Consider the following 23,177-nt stretch of genomic DNA (forward strand, 5'->3'; position numbering starts at 1 on the left):
AAAGGCACCTGCTGCCAAGCCTCAAGACCTCAGTTCAAGCTCCAGGTCACACATAGCGGAAGGCAAGACTGACTCCTAGAAACTGTCCTCTGTCCTCCACACATATATATATAACTAAATAAATGTAAAGATAATGACAATAATGCCATGCCGTGGTGGTACATGTCATTAATCCAGCGCCGAGGAAGCAGAGGCACGCGCATCTCAGTTAAAGGCCAGCCTGGTCTACTGAGTGAGTTCCTGGACAGCCAGGGATACACAAAGAAACCCTGTATTGAAAAAAATTAATATTAGCTAATAATAATAAGAAGAAGAACTGCAATTTCCTTAGAAATGAGATCTGGGTTGTCTTAGGGATTCTTGTTATTGGAACGGTGGATTGAGCGAAAACGAAAGAACACTGCTTGCTATAGTACTGAGCTGCCTGCCACCCTTTCTCTTAGGAGCAATTAGAAATCCTACAGATCAATGCAAGATTCTCAAGCAGAGAAAAACCTTTGAATTTTTGTTTTCAGGGTCGGTTTTAGCCTCCACTTATAGATGAAAACACCGAACGCCAAGAAAAGGTAAGTGGCTCACCGACGGTTCTGGTTAAACGTATTTCGAAGCTGAGGACGTGGAGATTATAGGAGCCGTCCTGCTCAGTCCCATTGCTTTCCCTCAGCGGGTGGACACACGTCCCACAGTTTGGGTCAGGAGCGTGGAGCCACTAGTCCCGCCCTCACTACAGCCCGCCCACTCCTGGGCCAGCCCCCGCGCCACATGCCCCGCCTTCAGGGCTGTCCGCAGCACTGCCTGACTGGCGACCAGCTCAGAGGGCCTCACGAGGTCCTTCCCGCGGGCTTCCGACGCACCGCCTGAGTGCAAGTGCGGGCGGCTTCCGGTGTGAGTGACGAGTGGTGGCCGAAGCTGGGGTACGGCAGGGAACGTTTAGGCAGAGACCATGGCGGACGGCGGCTCGGAGCGGGCCGATGGGCGCATCGTGAAGATGGAAGTGGACTACAGCGCCACGGTGGATCAGCGCCTGCCCGAGTGCGAGAAGCTGGCCAAGGTGAGGGGAGGCCGGCCGGCTGTTGGCGGGCGCCAGGGGCTGAGTCACGGCGTGGAGCCTGCTTAGGCCTCAGGGGGCCCGCGGGCTGGAGCGCACATCTCTGGTGTCTTCCTAGCTCGGGCTGGACCTGCTTGAGTGGGAGACTCCGGGTCTGTCCGCTCGGGAGTCTCCGCAACCCGAATGTACCCAAGCCCGAGAGAGCTGGTCGCCTCTTTCCCATAGAACTTGACGCCCAGTTTTAGTGCCTGCCGTTTCTTGGGACGCCAAGTAACCTTTGATTTAGTCGGTTCTCAGGTTTAGGCTGTATCAGAGAGTTTGGTTGTAATGTTATTGTGGCCCAATCAATTTACGTCCTTAAATCATGGCAGTACACCTGGTCTTTGGCCAGGAGAACCAGGGAAGTCGTAGTACAAATGTAATGGACCCAGGACCCCAAGCCATCCAAGCGAGAGTCACTGGAGCACATTGGGTTTCAGTAAGATAATGAAAGCGAAGAGTCGTTTCAGGACAGTATAAGAAAGACAAGCGGGTATTAAAAGAGCCTGACAGGGCAGAAAGTGAAGGTGTTTTGTGCTAGGGATCGAACTCGGAGTCATGCACGCTAGGTAAATGCTCTGCCATTGAGATACACCGTCCAACCTCTCGTGGAATGAGAACATACCTTGACCCAAACATTTCCACACACTATGCTATGTGTCAGGCAAACATTTTAGATCTCATTTTGTACATAAGGAAGCCAGGACTGAAATGATTTTGCCCGAGGTTATAGTTAGTAGTAGCCAGAATCAGGGATTCAAAACTAGATTTGCTCATTAGATAAGTTGTTGGTTATTACTAAGGATTAGAGCTCCTTAAATTCCTACTACAGTTCAGTGTTAAAGTCACCAGGAATTTACTCCGTATAAAGGTTGTTTATTTGGCCCTGAAGAGCTTAATACATAGGTACAGAATGCAGTATCTTCACAAAGCCGGTTGGCAATGCTGTTTTCGATGGGAATTTTACTTTTTTTTATTTTGTGTGTATGAGTGTTTTGCCTGTGTGTGTGTTTGTACACCTGTTGTGAAACCCCATATGCGTACTGAGACTCAAACCCAGGTCTTCCTGAAGAGAACTGCTGAACCATCTTTCCAGCCCCAGGAATAGGGATTTTTATGTGAAATCTTTTAATGCTGAGGAACTGAACGCTAATATCTGTCTTAAAATGCTACTTGAACCGATGAGCTGAAGAATTAAAACACACCTGCTGGCCAAAATCATCTCCTGAATGTCCACCTTGAAGGCAGTAGAACAGTGGTGTTCCAGGCGGGAGAGGCATCATTCACTTTAGAAAGGATGACTCCAGCGGGGGTTGCTCACACATGGAATCCCAGCACTGGGAAGGCTCAGGCAGGAAGAAGAATGTAGAGAGTGTTGCCTGAAAAAAAGGCCATTCCTATTCTGTATGGTACAGCTGCAAACTCAAGTGCCAGCCAGATGCCTTCCTGATGAGTTCTGGATGTGGTCAAACAAAGACTCTCTGGGCCTCTTAAAGTAACTAAAATGTAAACCATTGGGATTCGGGGGGTTTGTGTAGTGTTTAACTTTAAAAGACTATGTGTGTTTGCCAAACAAAACAAGGTATGCGTGTGAGTTGTGTTGGTTTGGGGAGGGGCTAGAGGCTGAACCCAGGGCATGCTGGGCGAGCACTCTGTCGCTGAGCTGTATCAGTTTTTAATGTTTTTGTTGTTTTGCTTTTTAAGACAGGCTTTCTTTGAGCAGCCCTGTCTGTCCTGAAATTCACTTTGTAGACCAGGGTGGCCTAGAACTCACAGAGAGTCGCCTGCCTTTGCCTCCCAAGTGCTAGGATTAAAGGCATGTGCCACCACTCTCTTTTAAGGTTTTTAGCCTGTTTTTTGTTTTGTTTTGTTTTTTCCTTGTTTCCTCTCTGCCCCTTTCCAGGGCTGTGGATTAAACCCTGGGACCTGCGTGTTAGGCAAGTACTCTTGCCACTGAGCCTTTAATGTTACGGTTCTACTCTGGAGTGTATGGAACATTTTAGCATATGTTGTTTTATTTTTAGCTCAATAACTTTGAAGAAAGTGTTGTTCTTTTCATTTGTGGCAAGACTTTAGACTGTGGTTTATCAAGGTTCATCAAGCTCAGGTTGTCTGGCAACAAGAATAGTTACCAGTTTTTGCTGTATCTCATTTCCTGATAAGGGGTCATTAGTTCTGTGCTTAATTTCCTGCAGACATTGTTTCAGTTTTAAGAATTTAAATCTTATTAGGAAGAATAATATAAATATGTCTGATATGAAAACCACATTTGGCAGAAGCCTTAAAAAGACAGACGGGGGGCTGGAGAGATGGCTTGGCAGTTAAGAGCACTGACTGCTCTTCCAAAGGACCCGGGTTCAATTCCCAGTGCCCACATGGCAGCTCATAAGTGTCTGTAAATCCAGTTCTGGGGTGATCTGACACCTTCACACCATTACACGTTAAGAGAGAGAGAGACTGGCTAGGTGGTGGCACATGCACCTTTAATTCCAGCACTTGTGAGGCAGATACAGGCGGATCTCTATGAGTTAGAGGTCAACCTGGTCTACAGAGTGAGTTATAGGACAGCCAGAGCTGTTACACAGAGAAACCCTGTCTTGAAAAACAAGAGGGCAGACTGAAGTCTAAGCCTGAGTGGTAAAATTGCCAGTCCTAGTCATTCTATTTTGGATCTCCTGCAGGCATGACCTAAAACAATTTTGCATCTACATCCTAAGACACCCAGCAGACGGGCAGCTGTGCCTGTGATACTGCTTTGTCGGACTAGAAAGATGTCGGCTGTGATGATCAGGATGCTCATACTGTGTGGCTTGTCTTTTATAGCTAGTGAACTTAATCATGCACGACCCTAAGAGAAGGTGAGGATCTGAGTTGTGGAGTGCTTTGTTTTTCCCAGGATGATACGGTGCTATGACTAAAATGTAGAACCAGCAGTCTGGCTCCATGGCCTACACTAATCCATTCCCTTCTGACGCTTCTGGAATGGCACCTGAGGGCCAGAGCAGAATTAAAAAAGAGGTAAATGGTAGAGAGCCTCCTGGCTTTGGTCGACCCCTTCCCCTTGTGTTAACTCAGTCTGAAGACCTCACTAGCGGTTCAGCAGTTGATAGTGCAGAGAACTTTCTGGACTGTGGGTTATTTAGAGGCTGTTTACAGTCTTACATTGTATTCTATAGTCTTTGTTTCTCCTACCACTCCAGACTTTTTCTTTCCTTTTTTTTTTAGTCACTTGCAGCTTCTTCCTAAGTGAATATTAGCAATAAGAAGTACATGAGGGGGGCTGGAGAAATGGCTCAGAGGTTAAGAGCACTGGCTGCTCTTCCAGAGGTCCTGAGTTCAATTCCCAGCAACCACATGGTGGCTCACAACCATCTGTACTGAGATCTGGCGCCCTCCTCTGGCGTGCGGGCGTACATCGAGGCAGAATGTTGTATACATAATAAATAAATCTTTAAAAAAAAAAAAAAGAAGTACATGAGGTGTAGAACAGCTTAATGGTTGTTAACAGTTTAAGCAGAAGAGCCCTTTAAAGAACAGATCCTGAAAGGCTTTGAAAGTCAACAATTTGTGAGAACTTTGTATTAGTTCCTTGTTTAGGTTGTTTAGCAAACCATTAACAGACTGGATCTCTCAGGTTAATGGAGGCAAACTTACAGAACCTACAGATGCCCAGCGCTTAGTGATATTAAACAAACCGGTAGACATTACCTCATGTACAAGGAAAGTGAGGAAAATGAGTCACACAAGTCACATGTTCTGACACCTGGTGTGGGATGGCTTTACCATCTTCCTTTGAGTTGAGAGGCTGCCTGGAAGAGGGGGCATTTCAGGAGCTGTGCTTATTGTGACAGTCAAGAATTGTAAGCCATTAAGACCTTATGAATAGTTTTAGCATATGTCATGTACAAGAGATATGAGGGAAGCGACAATTAAACAAGGGTCCAGGTCTAGGGGAACTCAGAGACCCCTTGGTAGGTAGGAAATGTACACTAATCACTATTATTTAAGGAATGAAAAGTTATCTTCAAGCTGAATGTGGCAGTTTGAATAAGAATGGCCCCAGAGACTCCTATTGGAATGTTTAGTCACCAAGGAGTAGAACTATTTGAAAGAAATGGAAGGACTAGGAGGTGTGGCCTTGCTGGTAAAAGCTTTGAGGTTTCAGAAAGCCAATTCCAAGTTTCACTTTCTGTAGACCAGGATGTAGCTCTCAGCTGCTGCTCCAGCACCTGCTTGCATGTCAGCATGCTCCTACCATGATGATAATGAACAAATAAGCCTCTGAACCTGTAAGCAAGCCGCAATTAAATGCTTTCTCTCATAAGTGTTTTCCTGGTCTTGCTTTCTCACAGTATAGAACAAGACACTAAGCATGACGGCTCTTACCTGTAAGCTTGGCATGTTGGAAACCAGAACAGGAGGATCAATGCAGGTTTGAGGGTAGCTTGGTCTGCACAGTTAGACTGTCTCAAAAAGCAGCAATGGTATCTCTAAAAGTCATAATACGTGTTTGGCTGATGAAGCTTCGCTGTGAACTACCATGGTAAATAGCAATTCCAGATTTAAGATTGCAGTGAGGTTACAAAGACAGTAACCATTAGAATATAGTTCAGGGTTATTGCCGAGCAGTGCTAGAAGGGTCAGTATTAAATGAGGTATTGAGTGACAGGTGATTTCAGGCAACAGTTGCCAAGAACTCCTTTCTAAGAAGATGGTCTTTGATGTTGATCATGGAGTACATGGTCTGTGACAGTGTGACTCCCTCCCATGTAGGGTCCTGCTTCTGAGTTAGAGTGCCGTGTGTTCCTCTCCACGCTACCTGATTACAGTGATGGCTGTCTTAATGAAGAAAGGATGTTTGGCATTTTAACCTTTTTCCCACTTTATTTTCTTAGACTGCTGTTTTCCCATAGAGGGTACTTTGAACAAAGCACAGCCGTCAGAGCACGTGTGCTTGGAGGGGGTGTGCTTGGAGGGGGTGGGGGACCAGGCTGGGCAAAGCCTAGGCGCTGGTTCTGCTGATACCTCTGTGGCTAGTCAAGTCCCTAAACCTCCATCTCAGTGACAGTCAAATTTGCAGCTGACTTCCTAGCACTGATTCTTGTCTTTTGTGACTCACTAGCCTTCTAGCTTTATCCATTGTTATCCCCCCCCTGGAGAACATGGGCCCAGGGGGCTTTCTGAACTGGATTTCCCTTTTGCTTAAAACGTTGTTAGAACATGTTATAATCATGTTCCAGTTTTGGTTTTTCGAGACAGAGTTCTCAGTGTAATATTCTTGCTGTTCTGGAACTCATTCTGTAGACCAGGTTGGCCTCGAACTCAGAGAGATCTGCTGCCTCTGCCACCCAAGTGCTGGGATTAAAGGCGTGCTCCACCACTGCCCAGCTACATGTTCCAGATTTTTATTAAGTCTGTACAGTCCATAATCTGTGCTGTGTGGTTAACTGGGATTGTAGTTCAGTAGTAAAATAAAATATTTGCTCAATGTATACTATTGAATTGAATATCGTCAATTCCTAGCCCATCCCCTAGACTCCCAGCAAAGTGTGTGTGTTTTATATGTATGTTCTCTGTGTATGTGTTTTATAGGTTATCTTGAAAAATATGACAAGATCCAAACATTTATGACTTAAATTCGTAGGTCATAAAAGCTGTTAAGTGGGTGTTGGGGAGGGAACAACATTTATGAATTGTCTAGGACTGTCACTAGATAAACAGTGGGTGAGGTACTACGGGACAGAGAAATATTCTGTCACTGAACCACACCCATGGCCCTTCTTGAGACAAGGTCTTGCTAAATTGCCCAGACTAGCCTCATACTTGCAATCTTCTCTACCCTGAGCCTTCCTTTCTATTCTGCCACTTGCCTTTCTAGCTCACTGTCCCTCCTCCCATCTCTCAGCAAGGTCTGTTTAGTCTGGTTGAGTCTTAAGAGCATGACTTTTAGGCTAGTTTGTGAGTGTTGTCTTCAAAACATTTATTCTTCTATTTACACTGTTCAGTGTCCTACCAGCTAAGAGTTCTGTACAGAACAAGATAAACAGGTAGCACCACCGTGAGTTGACAAATTAAAATGCAAAACAAAGACTCGGTGTTTTTCTCAGATGAGACAGCATTGTAGTTACAGGTTCAGGTTTTCTTGGGCTTCTTTACATCTTAAAGAAGTTTGTGAGTCTGGGGTGGGAGCTCAGTTGGTAGAATGCTTGCCTCACATTCTGGGGGTCTTGGTTCTGCTCCTAGTATCATATAAACCACATGTGTTTATGTGTGGAAGCAAGGGAGTAGAAATTCAAGGTCTTCCTTGGCTGCATAATGAGTTTGAGTCCCAGCCCAGACTACATGAGACCCTGCCACTAAAATTAAATATCCAGATGATGGCGACACATACCTATTTAATCCCAGCAGTCAGGAGGCAGAGGCAGGCAGTTTCTGTGAGTTCAAGATCAACCTGGTATAGAGCAAGTTCCAAGTCAGCTGAGGCTACGCAGAGAAACCTTGCCTTAGAAAACCATAAATGAATAAATGGGAAACGAGAGAGAGGGATAAAAGGGGAAACAAAAGAAAAACTTGTGTACTGTGCTGGGAATGTAGCTCAGTGGTAGAACACTTACCTAGATAAACTTGCACTCTTAGAGGGAAGAAGGGAAGCAGCTTGTGGGCCCTGACTGGGGATCTCTAACTCCCCTGAAGAAGCAAGCCTTTCTCAAATGGAGAAAAATAAAACAAGCAGTAATGGATGACATTCCCCCTTCAGAACACATTGATTTAACTTTCTCAAAAGCTCTGGTCAGGAGCTGGGTTTGTATTGGCGATGTTTTCATGGTTCATTGCTTTCTCTTGTTTCAGGAAGGACGGCTTCAAGAAGTCATTGAAACCCTTCTCTCTCTGGAAAAGCAGACCCGAACTGTGAGTAGATAGTAAAGCAGAACACAGTTACCAGTGATTCTTTTGATACTGCCCCATTTACTTAGGATATCTATTTTTTCTTGCAGGCCTCTGATATGGTGTCCACATCCCGCATCTTGGTTGCTGTAGTGAAAATGTGTTATGAGGCTAAAGAATGGGACTTACTTAATGAAAATATTATGCTTTTGTCAAAACGGCGGAGTCAGTTAAAACAAGTGAGTTCCTGAATGCTTTAAAGACTGGGGCTAAAGAAATGGCTCAGTGGGTAAAGGCTCCTGCTGCCTGACCCCAAGACCCACGTGGTGGAAGGAGGGCCTGACTCCTGCAAGCTCTCTCCCAGCCTCCACATATGGGCCATAGCCCAGAAGCTCACACACATAAATAGTAAATATAAAAGTTTCCAAATAATATGTTTGCATTTAAAGATTTTGAGGAAATTAATCTCTGAATTCATTGAAATTTCATTTAACCTACAATTTTCTAATATATTCTAGATGGTGGTTTGAAATTCTACTGGGATCTAGCTATGGAACTTTTCTCCTCAAGATGGACATGGTGTTTCAGTACTAGGAGAGATGTAGAGGCAGATGGATCTCTAGTAGTTTGAGGCTAGCCTGGTCTACAAAGAGAGTGTCAGACCAGCCAGAACTCCATAGGGAGACCCTTTCTCAAAACCAAAAAAAAAAAAAATCTGTTTGAAGAATAAATTTCAATTATGAGTGGTTTATTGTATTTTATTAGGCTGTTGCAAAAATGGTTCAGCAGTGCTGTACTTACGTAGAGGAGATCACAGACCTCCCTGTCAAGCTGCGACTGATTGATACTCTACGGATGGTTACGGAAGGAAAGGTAAGTTTTGTGCTGGGTGACTTCTTCCTGCTGTTAGTGAGGGTGATGTGCTTCTAAATTGCATGTAAGTATATTTGTATGGTGATTTTGCTGGTTTTCCTTTTTTTTATGACCAGATCTTCTCTGTAGTCCTGGCTAATCTCAGACTCTCTGTGTAGACAAGGCTAGCCTCAAACTCCTAGATCTCTTCCTATCTCTGCCTACCAAGTTCTAGAGTAGGTGTGTGCCACTATGGTGGTTTTTTTTTCTTTTTTTTTTTTTGTGGTTTTTCGAGACAGGGTTTCTCTGTGGCTTTGGAGCCTGTCCTGGAACTAGCTCTGTAGACCAGGCTGGTCTCTAACTCACAGAGATCCATCCGCCTGCCTCTGCCTCCCGAGTGCTGGGATTAAAGGCCTGCGCACCATCGCCTGGCTGTTTTATATTTTTTTAAGGAATAAACAAAATGCTTTCACTTCAACCACTGTTAACTTTGTATGCCCACTTTTAGTAACTTTCCATAAATGAAATACATTTGTGTAGTGCTATTGTTTCACATAATTTCTAGGGATTGGTAGGTTTTATTTGTTTTGTTTGAGACAGAATCTCACTATGCAGCCTTGAATTGTCTTGAACTCAGAGAAGAGATCCACCTGCCTCTGCTTCCCACTGTGCGGAGATTAAAAGGGTACGCTGCCGTGTCCAGCTAGAATTGGTTGGTTTGTTTTGGGGGGGGGAGGGGTGCACACAGTTTGTGTAGATGAGAACTTTAGTTCAGTCCACAACATCCAAAACAAAGGATGAATCTATTTTAGAGCCTTGGTAGAATTCTGATGTTGACTGTACAAGACAAGATTTCCCTACGCAGCCCTGGTTATACTGGAACTTCTTCTGTAATAGACTGACATAGAACTCACAGCAATCACCCGCCTCTACTTCCCAAGTGCTGAGATTAAAGGTGTGTGCCACCACTGTCCAGCTCTTGCAAATCTTTTAAAGCCAGTTTCTGGTTTTTGTGTCATTAATACAGCTTGTGATCTTATTACTTGTTAAACACAATAATTTTATATTTAGTTTCCCAAAGCAAAATTTGTTGGTGGAGGCGGCTCGTTTGTTCCCAGCTGCCCAGATCTAAAATAATCACTCTGAGACCATATACTGTTTGGCCAATAGCTTAAGTGTATTGCTAGCTAGCTCTTATATCCTAAACTAACCTGTTTCTATTAATCTGTGTATTGCCACAGGGCTGTGGCTTACCAGCAAGGCTCCAGTGCATCTGTCTCCTGTGGGCTACATGGCTTCTCCCTAACTCCGCCTTCTTTCTCCTCCATCTCTGCTTGGAATTCCCACCCTACTCTACTCTGCTAAGCCACTGGCTGAAACAGTTTTATTTACTAACCAATGAAAGCAACACATACAGAAGAACTTTACACATCAAAAATTGAAAAATACAGATTTTTTTTTAAAGTTATTTTACTTTATTTATATGTTGGGGTATATACAAAAATGCCCACAGGAGTCAGAAATGAGTATTGGATCCCTTGGAGCTGAGGTTATAGGCTTTTGTGAGCCACCTGATGTAGGTGCTCTACTCTAAACTGCAGGCCTTCAGTATAGCATTAGATCCTGAGCCCATGAGCCATCTCTCCAACCTTGAATAATGCTTTATAAAGGTATTTTCTGCATCCTGCTCTGTCTGTGTGTGATGAGAGATTCTCAAAGTGTGTGTGAATAGTGAAGTGTGCAGCAGGATGCAGCTAGTAGTCCTGATGGTGCAGTGCTGCCTTTTAAATGTCAACATGTTTCTGGAAGAGTTTGAGACTATCATTTTCCATTTGTAGATTTATGTTGAAATCGAGCGTGCGCGACTGACTAAAACCTTGGCAACTATAAAGGAACAAAATGGTGATGTGAAAGAGGCTGCTTCCATCCTTCAAGAGTTACAGGTAAGGGCTTTTGGGAGCGTGTAAACTTTATGCTGAGTTGGCAGTATTTTCTTGTGGAAGTGGCTGATTTTAATGCATCATTGCTTCTTTTTGCTGAGTCACCAAGAGTAAGCATGCACACAGCACAGTGTATTCCTGAAACTAAATTTTACAAGCTAACCTGCTAAACACAGTTCGAAGAAAAGTTAGCATCTAATTGACCTTAGTTTTTGTAGATTTATCTGAGTTCTGTTTAGAATTTAAGTAAATGCACTGCTTACTTAGATGCCTTAGGAATCTGCTATTAAAATTTTTGGTTTTATACTTAGTGAATGATTGATTACAGGTAAATTTCTAGACCAGAATGGTTTGACAAAGGAAAATTGGCAGATCTGGAAGTCTTAATTGCTCGGTGATAAGTGTTTCCCTGGCATACTGAACCCTGATTTGATGCTGTGTTCTCCAGGGCTCTCTAAAGGCACAAACTGATAGAGTGGATATATACACTACCCTCTTTAGAGAGCTACGCATTCTGAGAAAAGCCATGGAGTCTCACACCAGAAAATGGTACATGAATGTGCTCAAAAATTCTAAGTCGCTTTTGTGAATTCAGACTCATTGGGGTCTGTCAGAGGCTGCCCATTAAGTTAAACAGGTTATTCTGACATTCTAGTTGAGTTCATTTTCCAGTGGGCTAATGAAAGGGAAACATGACTTTACTGAAAGGGCTAGTGCCCTGCATTGTCTTCATTCTCTGATCTTTTTTTTCCTGCAAATTCTAGAGCCTTTATATCAGTGGTTCTCCACCTGGGGGTCGTGACCCCTTTGGGGGCTCAAGCAGTCCTTTCACAGGTTTGTGTGTCAGATACCCTGCATATCAGAAATTTACAGTATGATTCATAACAGCAGCAAAAATGACAGTTGTGAAGTAGCAACAAAAAATAAATTTATGGTTGGGGTCACCACAACTTGAGAAACTGTGTTAAAGGGTCACATCTTTAAAAGGTTGAAAACCACTGCTTTATATACTCCATCCCAGGAACTTTCTCACACAATTTTTATTATTACTGATTTTTCAAAACAGTGTCTCTGTGAAGCCCTGGGACTGTCACTGTAGACTAGGCTTGTCCAGGTCTACCAAGATCCACCTATTGCTGGGCGGTGGTGGCACACACCTTTAATCCCAGCACTTGGGAGGCAGAGGCAGGAGGATCTCTGTGAGCTCGAGGCCAGCCTGGTCTACAGGAGCTAGTTCCAGGACAGGCTCCAAAGCTACAGAGAAACCCTGTCTCCAAAAATCAAACAAACAAACAAAACTAGCTCCACCTGTCTACCTCCCGGGTGCTGGGATTACCTGGCTCTCTCATATTTGTCATTCTATTTTGTTTGCTTTGTTTTCTGAGACAGGATTTCTTTGTGTAGCCTTGTCTTCTAGAACTAGGACCCAGGCTGGCCTGGAACTCTGTTTTTGGAATCACAAAAAAAAAAAAAAAAAAAAACTGCCTGCCTCTGCCTGTTGTTTTATCTAAATTGTTCTGATACCAGTAAAGACTCAGGAGTTGGATATTGGGGTGAAAACCTGGTAGATCAAAAAAAGGCAGTAGAGGAGCAAACAGCTAACATTCCCCCCCTCTTTTTTTTTTTTTTTTAACCAGAGGCCCAGCAATCAAGTTTCTCTACCTGTTCCAGACCAAAAAAACTGGAAAATCTCCCAAGTCCCTCCCTACTACTTCTTGTGTGTCTTTATCCATCTCCTTGACTCCTTCTTACTCTCTGTGGCTAATTCTTGTCAGTTAGTCTCTGGGCTCCACCCCCTGATCCAAGGTTTTATTAACACTGTCTTGAGTTCCCAGTGCTATCAAATACCCTACAACATCTGCCTCTCAAGTGCTGGGATTAAAGACATGTACCACCGGGCCTGGAGAGGTGGTTCAGTGATTAAGAGCATTGGCAGATCTCCCAAAGGACCCAGATTTAATGCCCAACACCCACATGGCAGCTCACAGAGGTCTGTAACTCCAACTACAGGAGATTTGACACCCTCACACAGACGTACATGCAGACAAAACAGCAATGCACATAAAATAAAAGTATATGAATAATTTTTTAAAGTCATGCACCACCTCTGCTAGCTGTTTTTGGCATTCTTTCCATGACAGACCTGTGATGAAAGCAGACCATTTGTTTGCCAGGCCTTAAGAGTAAAGAAACCTTGTGACTATAAAGGGATAACATGAGTGGGTTTGAGTCTTCATTGCGGTCGTGGTTATGCAAGCCCTTATGTATATTAACATTTGTGGGCTCTTACACCAGCAGGGGCAAACTCCCAAGACTTCTCTTGTCTTAAAGATTTATTTTGCCTGATATAGTGGTACACATCTTTAATCCCTGTATTTGGGAGGCAAAGACAGGTTGATCTCTTGAGTTTGAGGCTAGCCTGGTCTACATAATGGGTTGTAGGACAGCCAGAGCTACATCGTGAGACTTTGTCTTGAAAATACCATTTTGTGTGTGCGCACAGTACTCCTGGAATCTAAAAGAGGACATCAAATTCCCTGGACCTGGAGTTAGAAGTGGTTGCAAGGCATCTGACGTGGCTGCTGGATTCGGAACTCGGGTCCTGTGGAAGAATATCAAGCACTTTTTATTGCTGAGCTATGTCTCCAGTTCCCTAACTTGCTTTTTGTATAATCGCCAACACTGTACAAATATGAAGAGTTAATATTTGACCTGTCTAAATATTTTAATATCCACTAAGTAACTGAAACTTACCTGAGGAATTGCTTTGCTAGGTGGAAACCTATGGGTCCATGGAGAAGAAGGAGCGAGTGGAGTTTATTCTGGAGCAGATGAGACTCTGCCTAGCTGTGAAGGATTACATTCGCACACAGATCATTAGCAAAAAAATTAACACCAAGTTTTTCCAGGAAGAAAATACAGAGGTGAGCATTGTCTCTGCACGGTGTATTTGCATTCGAAGTGTTGTGCTAGAAGCCCAAAGCCTAACCTATTTTGTCAACTTCTTTCAGAAATTAAAGTTGAAGTACTATAACTTAATGATTCAGCTGGACCAGCACGAGGGGTCCTATCTGTCGATTTGTAAACACTACAGAGCCATCTATGACACGCCCTGCATTCAGGCAGAGAGCGAGAAGTGGCAGCAGGTAAGGAGGCGTGCGTGGACGCTGATGCTGGAGTGCAGCTCAGTCTGAACCCTTGCCTGGTGGGCACAAGGTCCTCGGTTTGATTCCTAGCGGGAGAAAGAAAAGAGAAGGATAACTTACATTTCTGCCGTCACTGTGACTGCCGTAATAATGTGCCCTCTGGCGCTGCTTTCTGTTTGTTGTGTCAGACTGAATGGGATGATAAAACGTCTGCTTCACGTGTCCGGTGGGTTAAGGATAACAGTGACTTTGGGAAAGGTCTTGGTTTTCTTTATTTTATTTATTTTTTTAATTTTTTTTGGGGGGGGGGGTGTTCCTCGGTAGCTTTGGAGTCTGTCCTGGAACTTGCTCTATAGCCCAGGCTGGTCTCACACTCACAAAGATCCACTTGTCCCTGCCTCTCAAGTGCTGGGATTAAAGGCATGCGCCACACTACCCAGCTTCCTTGTAGGACTTTTAATTTCTTCTTATTTTATTTTTTTTAAAGGCAGGATCTGAAACTTCCTATGTAGACCAAACTCGTCCACCTGCCCCTGCTTCCTGAGTACTAGGATTAAAAAGCATGCCCTACCATGCCTGTCCCCTTCTAAGACTATTTGAGTTTAAAGTAAAAATTAGAACATAGAACTCTTTTAGTCTTCACTTTGTGCTCACTCCCATTATGTTTCCAGTTATACATGAATTGTTGCTTACCACTTTCTTAGGCTCTGAAAAGCGTTGTTCTGTATGTCATCCTGGCTCCTTTTGACAATGAGCAGTCAGATTTGGTTCACCGGATAAGTAGTGACAAGAAGCTGGAAGAAATCCCCAAATACAAGTAAGTGCGGGTGTCACTGTAAAAATCCACTCAAGATGCTTCCATCTGTGCACGTGGCTGCTGCTAGATTGGAGTAGAGAAAACAATCATTGTGATCCTGCGGAGTTAGTGCTGCTGCAGACACTAATGTAGTGAGAGTCTGGCCTGCTTGACACTCAGTTCCTTCACCAAACCTGGCTTAGCGGCTTTTAGTCAGTATTCATCTTTAAAGGGTTTAACAGTAATGGCCTGGACATCATGATTCTCAAGAGTGTGTCCATTTGGAGCATATCATATGTAAACAGACATGTTTCTTTTCAAGTAATAGGCTGTTTTTTTTGTTTTGTTTTTTTGTACCTGTTCTTAAACTCATTCTGTAGACCAGGCCGGCCTCAAACTCAGAGAGCTCTGCCTGCCTCTACCTCCTGAGTGCTGGGACTAAAGGTGTCTGCCATCATATCTGGCAGATGGGCTTTTGTTTAAAGAGCTATTTTCCTTCTTTGTTTGACCAATGTGCTTACAGCTGTCTCAGAGACTGACAGTTCAGTAAGGAGAACATACTTGATAGAAGGGCGCTCTTCAGGCTACAGGGGATAGCATAATAATTGACAAATGTTTTACTAAAAGTAGCAAGAATTGAATTTTTGGGAGCTGGAGAGATGGCTTAGTGGTTAAGAGCACTTCCAGGGGACCTGGGTTCAATTTCCAGCACCCACATGGCAGCTCACAACTGTCTGTAACTCCAGTTCCAGGGAATCTGACGACTTCACACCAATGTACATAAAATAAATTTTTAAAAACTTGGATTTTTTTTGTTTAGCTAGTTTTAATCTGTCATTGATCAAGCTGAGAGACTCTTACATGAAATGCTTGACATGAAATGTTTTTCAGATTTCGAAATCTTTGCATGTACACATGCTATTTTAGATTGGGGCCTAAGCCTGAATGAAGTTCATGAATGTTTCATCTGTACCTTACACAGGTTGCCAGAAGATAATTAGATTTTAATTTTTTAGTTTAACCATCAGAAGATAGAATTGTGACTGTCTCATCATTGTTCCTAGTTCTGAATCACGATGTTTCCTGTGAGAACTCATATTTGGAGGGGGGTGTCTGCTTTTTTATTGTTAAGACAGAGTTTCTTTGTATAGTTTTGGCTGTCCTGGAACTCGACTCAAACTGGCCTTGAACTCAGAGATCTCTACCTCCCGAGTGCTGGTATTAAAGGTGTGTGCTGCCACCACCTGGATGACTCACTTTCTTATACTTGGTCACAAGTTTAACATTTTAGACTTTTCAGGCTACATTCAAATCTGTGGGGCCACAAATTTTTCACTTGTGACATCATGGCAACACTAAGAAAGTTTTGGGTTTGGGGCCTGCAAGATGACTTAGTAAAGGTGCTTCTGAGCCTGGCAGCCTTGGCTCACTCCCAGAAGCACATGGTGGAAGGAGAACCAACTCCCACAGATTGTCTTCTGACATACTCGTGCACCATGGAATGTGTGCACCCGCACACACAAGTAATAAATGTGATAAAAAAGTTTCTGGTTGGAGAGCACTTGCTTAGAATTGCGACTCGGGATTAATACCACTGAGCCTGTTAGGCAGATCTGAAAGACTGCGGTGCTGCACTTTGCAGGGATCTACTGAAGCTTTTTACCACAATGGAGTTGATGCGCTGGTCCACGCTGGTCGAGGACTATGGGGTGGAGCTACGGAAGGGTTCCCCTGAGACCCCGGCAACTGACGTTTTCAGCTCTACAGAAGAAGGTGAAAAAAGGTGGAAAGACTTGAAGAACAGAGTCGTGGAACATGTAAGAATCAGGAATCGACTGGCTCTCAGCTTACCTTTTGGGTTGTCTTAGAACTAAGAGTGGAAGAATTTGAACATAGACCACTTCTATTTTTTGTTGAAGGGGGTATGGAAACAAGGTCTCAGGCAGCCCTGAGGATGAGGAAGAATTCATTACGCAGGCCAGGGTGACCTTGAATTTGCACTGATCCTTCTGCCTCCATCTCCCGTGTACTAGGATTTCAAGTTTGAGCCACCAGGCCCATCTATAAGCTTTTATTGTTATTTTAATCTTTATTTTGTATGTGATTCACATGCAACTCCTATAGAGGCCAGAAGAGGACATCAGACCCTGTGTTCTTAGCTCTTTACTTCAGGACTGTAGTAGAGATAGCAACAGCAACCTGTTTCAGATGTTCAGAGCGAGCCAGAGTTTATCTTATCCTGCTTGCCTGTTTTTCCGCTTAGTCAGGTGTAGTAACCCACTCCTGCACTCCTGTAATTCCAACACTCAAGAAGCTGAGGCAGGAGGACTGCCATGAATTTGAGTTCAGTCTTTGATATATAGCTAGATCAGACTAGTCAGGAATACTCAGTGAAACCTTCTCTCAAAAAGAGGAAGAAACAGAGCAGTTTTCATTCTGGGAGAATCCCACAGGAATCCAAAATATTTTTGTTTGTTTATTGTTGTTGTTTTTGAGACAGGGTTTCTCTGAATAGCCCTGATTGTCCTAGAACTTGCTCTGTAGACCAGGCTGGCTTCAAGCTCAGAGATCCCCCTGCCTCCTGAGTGCTGGGATTAAAGGAGTGTGCCATCACTGCCCAGCTTTAAAATCCAAAATTTTAAAGGCAGGCATGGTGGCCCACACCTGTAATTCCAGTATGGGAGAGGAAGAGGTACTAGGATCAGCCCATTCTCAGTAAAGTTGAGGTCAGAGTGTGCTATAAGAGACTCAATGAATCAGCCCATTGATTGTGTTCAAAGGGTAAAGGAAAGGTAGAGCTGAGAATATAGAGCACCTCAGGCTTCCCAGAGGCTCGTGTTACTTTTAGATTTGATGGACAGCGGAGATGCCTGCTTCATAGTTCACTTCTCCCCCCTGTGAGTCTTGGTGTTTTGTAAAGGACACTGGTGTTTATAATAAGAGAATCTCTGTCTAACTTCACCATTTCCCATAGAAGGTAAAAAATGTAATTTTTTAAAATATTTATTTATTTATTATGTATACAACATTCCTTCCATGTGTGCCTGCAGGCCAGAAGAGGGCACTGGATCTCACTATAGATGGCTGTGAACCACCATGTGGTTGCTGGGAATTGAACTCAGGACCTCTGGAAGAGCAGCCAGTGCTCTTAACCGCTGGGCCATCTCTCCAGCCCCTAGAAAATGTAATTTCTTTGTGTTTGTTGTTGGAGATAGGGTCTGGTGTAGCCTAGACTGGCCTTCCAAGTCACTATATAGTAGATCTGGATTCCACCTCCCAGGTGCTAGGGTTATAAATAGCATCTAAACCATTAGTGTCATTAATACAAGTATTTAAGTTTTGTTTTGAGGCAGAATTCTATTATACAGGTCATCCTGGTCTCCATGGAGTTTCAGAACTGCCAAGGCTGTGCTATCTCAATAAATAAATGAATGAATGAAACACTGTCTCAATAAGTGAATGACCAATCAGTAAAATACTAAGTTCACAAATAACTACAGAAGCCAATCTACCTCTGGTGCAGTGTTTCTTAGGACATTTAGAACCAGCTTCTTTCTAACGGGGGAGCTATGGGAAAAGCAGAAGCTCTGAGTCCCATGTTGCCAGTAAACTTACCTGGATATGTAAGCAGCTGGATTTTCAACCCTACTGATGGCTGTTGTGTGTGTCCTCTGACAGAACATCAGGATTATGGCCAAATACTACACTCGGATAACAATGAAAAGGATGGCACAGCTTCTGGACCTCTCTGTGGATGTGAGTACTGGATGTGTTGTCTGTGTTGTGTGTCGGTCACTACTGTCCATCTACTTGATTAGATGGATTCTCACCTCGGACTGGCTTCCAACTCTCTATATTCTCTCTCCTTCTTCCTACCTCATTTTCCCAGGTGTTGGACTGCAGACATGCACCAGTGCCCCTGGCTTTTCCATTTCATTTTAAATTTAGGTAATTTAAAGTGTCCCAGCTATCTCAAATACCAAAATATAGCCAAAATTACATTAATATTATTTTTTGCTAGCTAGACCTTCACCTAGAGGTCTGGGAGTCTAATAAGAATGTTGGGGCCGGGCGGTGGTGGCGCACGCCTATAATCCTAGCACTCGGGAGGCAGAGGCAGGCGGATCTCTGTGAGTTCGAGGCCAGCCTGGTCTAAAGAGGTAGTTCCAGGACAGCTGGGGCTACACAGAAACCCTGTCTCAAAAAGGGGGGGGGGGGAATGTTAGGAGGGCCAGAAAGACAGACTACATGGAGAATGTCTGAGGAAGACTTGACTGAATTTGCTGAAATGGCTCCAGGGTTTATTGGGGAGTAACTGTGGTCACATTTGTGTGTATGCTGACAGCACAGAAAGATGCAGGAGGTGGCATGCCTGTAATCCCGGCACTTGGGGACACAAGAATCTGGAATTGATTGCCTCCCTTTGCTAAATAGTTTGAGACCAGCCTGGCATACATGGGGCCCTGCTTTCAAAAACGAAAAGGAAAAAATATGTAGGACTAATAGCCTCAGAAGCCATTTCTGTCATAGCAAAGTGGTTATTGTAATAATTCATCTGAAAAAGAAGAGCCAGCACATGTCAGAATTGAAAGGCTTCCCTCTTGACTGGCTGGTCAGTTCTTTTAGAAGAGGACGCCAGAGTAGCATCATTTGTCTGTGGCCTTGTAGTTGCCTAGTGGCAAAGCACATGTTCTCACCTAGCATTCTGAAAACAACTATGCCATAAAATTGAAGAGGTAACTGTAGGTCAGGATCCAGCTCAGCAGTGGAATGTGTGCCTGGCCTGGAAGAGGCCTTATGTGTGACTCCTCAGCGCTGTAGAAAAAAATGATGGAGGGAAGGACTGTAAAGGGGAGGAGCTATTTCATTGTTGGTGCCAGCCATTTTCCCTTTTTTTTTTTTTTTTTCCGAGACAGGGTTTCTCCATAGCTTTTGGTTCCTGTCCTGGAACTAGCTCTTGTGGACCAGGCTGGCCTCGAACTCACAGAGATCCACCTGCCTCTGCCTCCCGAGTGCTGGGATTAAAGGTGTGCGCCACCACCGCCCGGCCATTTTCCCTATTATTACCACCAGGATTAAATCTGCAGGGTCACATTTAGACTCAGCCCTGGCTCTTGAGACTCTCTCTGTGTGTGTGTGTGTGTGTAGAGAAATATACCACATTTCTATTGTTGGAGACTGCCCTGCAACTCCTGATCTTACCTCGACCTCTGTAAAAGGAACAGCAGGCTGTGTTCCTGCCGCCTGGTTCCCAGCCCCCTGGCTAGCTTATGACCCAAAATAACAATACACAAACTGTATTCATTTAAACACTGTCTGGCCCATTAGCTCTAGCCTCTTACTGGCTAACTCTCACATCTTGATTAACCTATTTCTATTAATGTGTGTAGCACCATGAGGTGATGGCTTACTGGGAAGATTCTAACTACGTTTATCGCGTTTGCCTCATTGCCTTCTTCCCAGCATTCTGTTCTGTCTACTCTGCCTATCTAAGCTGCTGTCCTATCAAAGGCCAAGGCAGTCTTTTTATTAACCAATGAAAGTAACACATAGAGAAAAGACCCACCTACATCAGACCTCCCTAGTGCTAGGAGCTGTCAGCACCTCTAAGGGTTCATGTGGTAGATGATCAGGTGTTGTAAGTACGTCATTACACTCAGCAGTTGGTAACGGATTGTCAGTGACCTTGGCCTGTTTATTTATGGTGAAGAATTTTCAGATGTCTCTCTATTATCCATTTTGATCCAGTTTGTTTGTCTCTTACAGGAATCAGAGGCATTCCTCTCGAACCTAGTCGTTAACAAGACCATCTTTGCTAAAGTAGACAGGTTGGCTGGAGTCATCAACTTCCAGAGACCCAAGGATCCAAATAATTTATTAAATGACTGGTCTCAGAAACTGAACTCGCTGATGTCTCTGGTTAACAAAACGACACACCTCATAGCCAAGGAGGAGATGATACACAACCTACAGTGAGGCCGGATGCTTTTAGAAAAGACACAGTTGGAAGTCATTAAAAAGAAAGACTGTTTTCATGGTGTATATGCTGGTTTTTTCTTACTCTTTGCTTTTTCTAAAATTTTAAGATAGTGAATGTGTTTGAGCCCCCTCTGCCTTTTCCTCTCCCTGGTTTCATGTTAACTCTGCTTTGCAATTGGTAGAAAGATGTTCCACATTTCCAGTGTCTGAAGACGAAAGGTTTGTGTCTCAGTTCACTAGAGTAAGTTCCTGCCATCTGTTTTTATTCACCTGACAACTACATGGCAATAAAAATAGGGTGTGTGTTGGCTCCTGAAGTTGCCTCTGCTTGGAGGGATGGTGATTTAACAAATGTTTATAAATAGTTGTGTCATAGCTGTTGATGACTTACTAGAATAAAAACCAACATAGAACATGGAAGGATCATCTACATGGAGATGTGCTTTGTGTTTTGGTACTGTGGCAGGAAGTACGGCCAAAGTGCATTTGGAGTCCTCTCACAGAATACAAATAAGAGTTCTGTCCCTTAGACTTCACTCTGTGGTAGGGGAGGAAGACTGTGAACTTAGGCCTCTCCTTCCTCTCCTCCCCAAATACTAGGATTACTGGTGGCTGCAATTGAAGCCTGGGCTAACATGCTAAGCAAGCACTACACAGCTCAGCTTCATCTCCAATCCCATAATCAAATGTCAATCACTGTACTTTGATTATACTGTGCCCCTCCTACTTGTTTGCCTTCAGGTTTGTTTTGAGGTGTAGTCTAGGCTGACCTGAAATTTGATATGTCATGGTTGATGACCTTAGACTCCCAATTTTCCTGCTGCCTCCACCTCCCAGGAGCTAGGCTTCAGGTGTGCACTCTTCAGCCTAGCTTGACCAGTTTTTAACCAAGGAGATGAAGCCGCATTGGCACGGGCTGTTATCCTGGTGGTGCTTTGGAGTAGGGCTCTTCACCCTTTCCCTGCACTTCCTTCGTATGAACTTAAGTTTGGCACCTACGTCTTTTTGTTGCACCTGAAGTCCAGCCCAGAGCCTTACACGTATGGTAAGTGCTTACCCATGAACTATAAATCTGGCCTTAGGTTTTCACCTTTTTGTATGTGGGCAGAGTCTCACTAAGATGCTCGGGCTAGCCTTTAGCTCACTCTAGCCCAGCAATCCTTGAACTTGGAATCCTGCAGAAACTGGCCAAGGATTACAGGCCTGTGCCACCAGACAGGTCCCACAAAACGTCACTCTTGTGCGGTTGCTTCCAGGCTTCATGTCTGGTTCTGTCCTTAACGTTCCAAATTCATTATCTCTGTAGCATCTTCAGTTCCATGGCCTGGTTCTAGATAATCTAATTGCTTTTTATTACTTTAGAATGACTGAAAGGCTTAAGGCCACCCTCCTAGTAAACATTATGGTTTAAGGGTTTTTTTTTTTTTTTATAGCATTGAGACAAAAGTAGTTTTACTGTCAACATCTGAAATGAATTAGTATAAGCAATTTTTGGAAGTTTTTTTTATTTCAGAGAAAATAGAAAAATGAAACAGTGTTAGAAAGTTGTTTTTTTTTTTTTTAAATGAAGGAATTATGACATGGTTTTTTGAAAAAGTCCAAATGAGAAAAACATATTCTAGTTATGGCATTTCTCATCATATCCCATTTATGGTCACCAAATTGTCCTATTTCATGATCCCACAGTTAAGGACAGTTGTGGGTTCTCTGTGGTATTTCTGTCCTGAGTCATTGTGTCACATACCAAAGTAATCTGATTAGTTCTTGGGAAATTAATGCTTTGGTAACGTCAATATCTTATGTCATTTATCTTTTATAAAGCAAAATTGGCAATTTGAGGGACTCCAGGAGCCCACTAACCTCCTACGCAGCACTAAGGTACTGGCTTTAGTTTTCATGTGCGTGAAACAACTATAAATCACTTCGCATTGCTGACTCTCATCAGCAAGTTGGAACTGGTTGATGACATCTAGCTTCATCTGTCTGGAGGGACTCAACACTGAAAGCCTTGCCAACCCTCAGCTGGCCTCAATTGGCTGTGTGTGACAATTTGGCACAGTTTGTGACTAAAAATTGGTAAGCTGCTCTTACATGACTTGCATCTTTCTGTCAAATCTTAAGCAGTTACCAGTTTAGGAAAAGTTCATTAGCAGAAGGTCATCAAAATTTGAGATTTTGGACCAGCAAGGTAACTGGCAAAGGCTCTGCTTGACAGGCCTGAGAGCCTAAGTTCAAGTCCCAGGACCCACATGGTAGGAGGAGAGAACCGAGTCTTTCAGTTCATCTGACAACACACACTGTGGCATATGCACACAGTAAATGTTAAAAAATGGTTTTCGGTTTGAGTTGTTCAGAATCTAAATCCCTTCTATATTGGTCCAGAGTCTAGCTTGTCTACAGAGTGAATTCCAGGACAGCCAGGGCTACAAAGAGAAACCCTGTCTCAAAAAAACAAAGCCTTTTAGTTATATGAGTAAACTATAGTAGAGTTG

The 23,177-nt window shown here is 43.6% G+C and overlaps 1 protein-coding gene across 1 annotated transcript; it reads left to right on the top strand.

The window, feature by feature from the left end:
* The first annotated feature begins 852 nt into the window (after window positions 1-852).
* Window positions 853-20,748, top strand: Psmd12 (proteasome 26S subunit, non-ATPase 12). The gene is made up of 11 exons (XM_050164215.1): window positions 853-1,051; window positions 7,937-7,996; window positions 8,083-8,211; window positions 8,738-8,845; window positions 10,663-10,767; window positions 13,539-13,688; window positions 13,776-13,910; window positions 14,615-14,727; window positions 16,349-16,523; window positions 18,385-18,462; window positions 20,473-20,748. The coding sequence occupies exons 1-11, from the start codon at window positions 944-946 to the stop codon at window positions 20,680-20,682; spliced, it is 1,371 nt and encodes a 456-aa protein (XP_050020172.1). The 5' UTR covers window positions 853-943; the 3' UTR covers window positions 20,683-20,748.
* Window positions 20,749-23,177: the final 2,429 nt, after the last annotated feature.

Source organism: Alexandromys fortis, unplaced genomic scaffold, assembly GCF_014885135.2.
Source record: "Alexandromys fortis isolate MF-2015 unplaced genomic scaffold, M_Fortis_MF-2015_v1.1 scaffold_156, whole genome shotgun sequence".
Lineage (NCBI taxonomy): Eukaryota > Metazoa > Chordata > Mammalia > Rodentia > Cricetidae > Alexandromys > Alexandromys fortis.